The sequence below is a fragment of the Carettochelys insculpta genome, chromosome 1, assembly GCF_033958435.1.
Source record: "Carettochelys insculpta isolate YL-2023 chromosome 1, ASM3395843v1, whole genome shotgun sequence".
NCBI lineage: Eukaryota > Metazoa > Chordata > Testudines > Carettochelyidae > Carettochelys > Carettochelys insculpta.
In genome coordinates this window covers 1473773-1475263 of record NC_134137.1, presented here as the reverse complement: position 1 = coordinate 1475263, position 1491 = coordinate 1473773, and the positions used below count along the sequence as shown (strand labels likewise).

Below are 1491 nucleotides of genomic sequence, written 5' to 3'. Positions count from 1 at the left end.
ACAGGAGCTATGCAAGCCTGAAGTGCTCCAGCTCCAGGAACTGGGAGTAGTGGGGTCAATTCTTTTGGAATAGTGAAAATATCATTTTTTCAGTGGGTGCAGAGCAAATACCCACTTTTCCCATGAGACCAGCCTCGAGTAGTGCATGTCAAGTCTCACCTTCCCATCTCTCCCCTTCCAGGCAGCCAGGTAATTCGACCATCACCCTCGGACCTGGGCGCATAACCAGAGTCACAGGAAGGTGCAGAACCGCCAGCCACTGTTCCGCACTGCAGCTGGAAAGTTTCACCCTGCTCCATGTCGAACTCCAGCGCAACCGTCTTCACCAACCCCTCCCACTTCATCCTGCTGGGCATCCCTGGCCTGGAGGCAGCCCACGTCTGGATCTCCATCCCCTTCTGTGCCATGTACATCATAGCCCTCTTGGGAAACTTCACCATCCTCTTTCTTGTGACGACAGAGCGGAGCCTCCATGAGCCCATGTACTATTTCCTCTGCATGCTGGCCGTCACGGACCTGGTCCTGTCCACCTCCATCATGCCCAAAATGCTGGCGATCTTTTACTTCAATAACAGGGAGATTGACTTCAATTCCTGCTTCACCCAGATGTTCTTCATTTACGGTGTCTTCCTGATGGAGTCCGGGATCTTTGTGGCCATGGCGCTGGATCGCTACGTGGCCATCTGCCACCCCCTGAGGTATTCCGCCATCCTGACCAACCCCGTCTTGGCCTTCAGTGCACTGGCCATCGTACTGCGCGGCATCATATTCGTGCTGCCCTCTGTCCTCCTGGCACGCCAGTGGCCGTATTGCAAATCCATCATCAGCCACACTCAGTGTGGGCACATGGGTGTGGTGAGTCAGGCCTGTGCTGACGTCCGCATCAGTAGCTACTACGGCATTTTCCTGGTGGTCTTGGTGCATGGTGTAGATGTGCTTTTTGTTATGGCATCCTATGGCCCTATCCTCAGGGCCATCTTACGCCTTCCCAGAAAGGACGACCAGCTCAAGACTTTTGGGACCTGCAGCTCCCACCTGTGTGCCATCTTCTTCTTTTACATCCCAGGTCTCTTCTCTTCCCTCATCTTCCGTTTTGTACAGAATGTGCCACTCTATTTCAATGTTCTCATGGCCAACCTGTGCTTCCTGGTGCCCCCCATGCTAAACCCCATCATCTATGGGGTGAAAACCAAGCAGATCCGGGACAGGCTGCTCGCACTATTCACACACAAAGGCACTTAACGTTTTCTCATGGGGCCCTGGCTCTTGGAATCAGCTCTGAACAGAGCTGGCTGCTGATGTTCCTCTTCCCTGAATCAGCTACTGGCCCATCCAAAAGCAATTCAGCCTTTTTCCTGACCTGACTGCTGGGTGTGAGTGAGCACCTGGGGCATCGGCCTGTGTACAGCTCTCAAGCACGGGGGCTTCCAGCCGGTGTGGCGCACCACACTGCTGTGCTGTGAGAACTGTCCACGTGTGCCATGCAATTTC

General features: G+C 54.2%; 1 protein-coding gene across 1 annotated transcript; it reads left to right on the top strand.

The window, feature by feature from the left end:
- Positions 1-297: 297 nt before the first annotated feature.
- Positions 298-1242, top strand: LOC142001671 (olfactory receptor 52E2-like). Its single transcript, XM_074977155.1, has one exon. The coding sequence runs from the start codon at positions 298-300 to the stop codon at positions 1240-1242; it is 945 nt and encodes a 314-aa protein (XP_074833256.1).
- Positions 1243-1491: the final 249 nt, after the last annotated feature.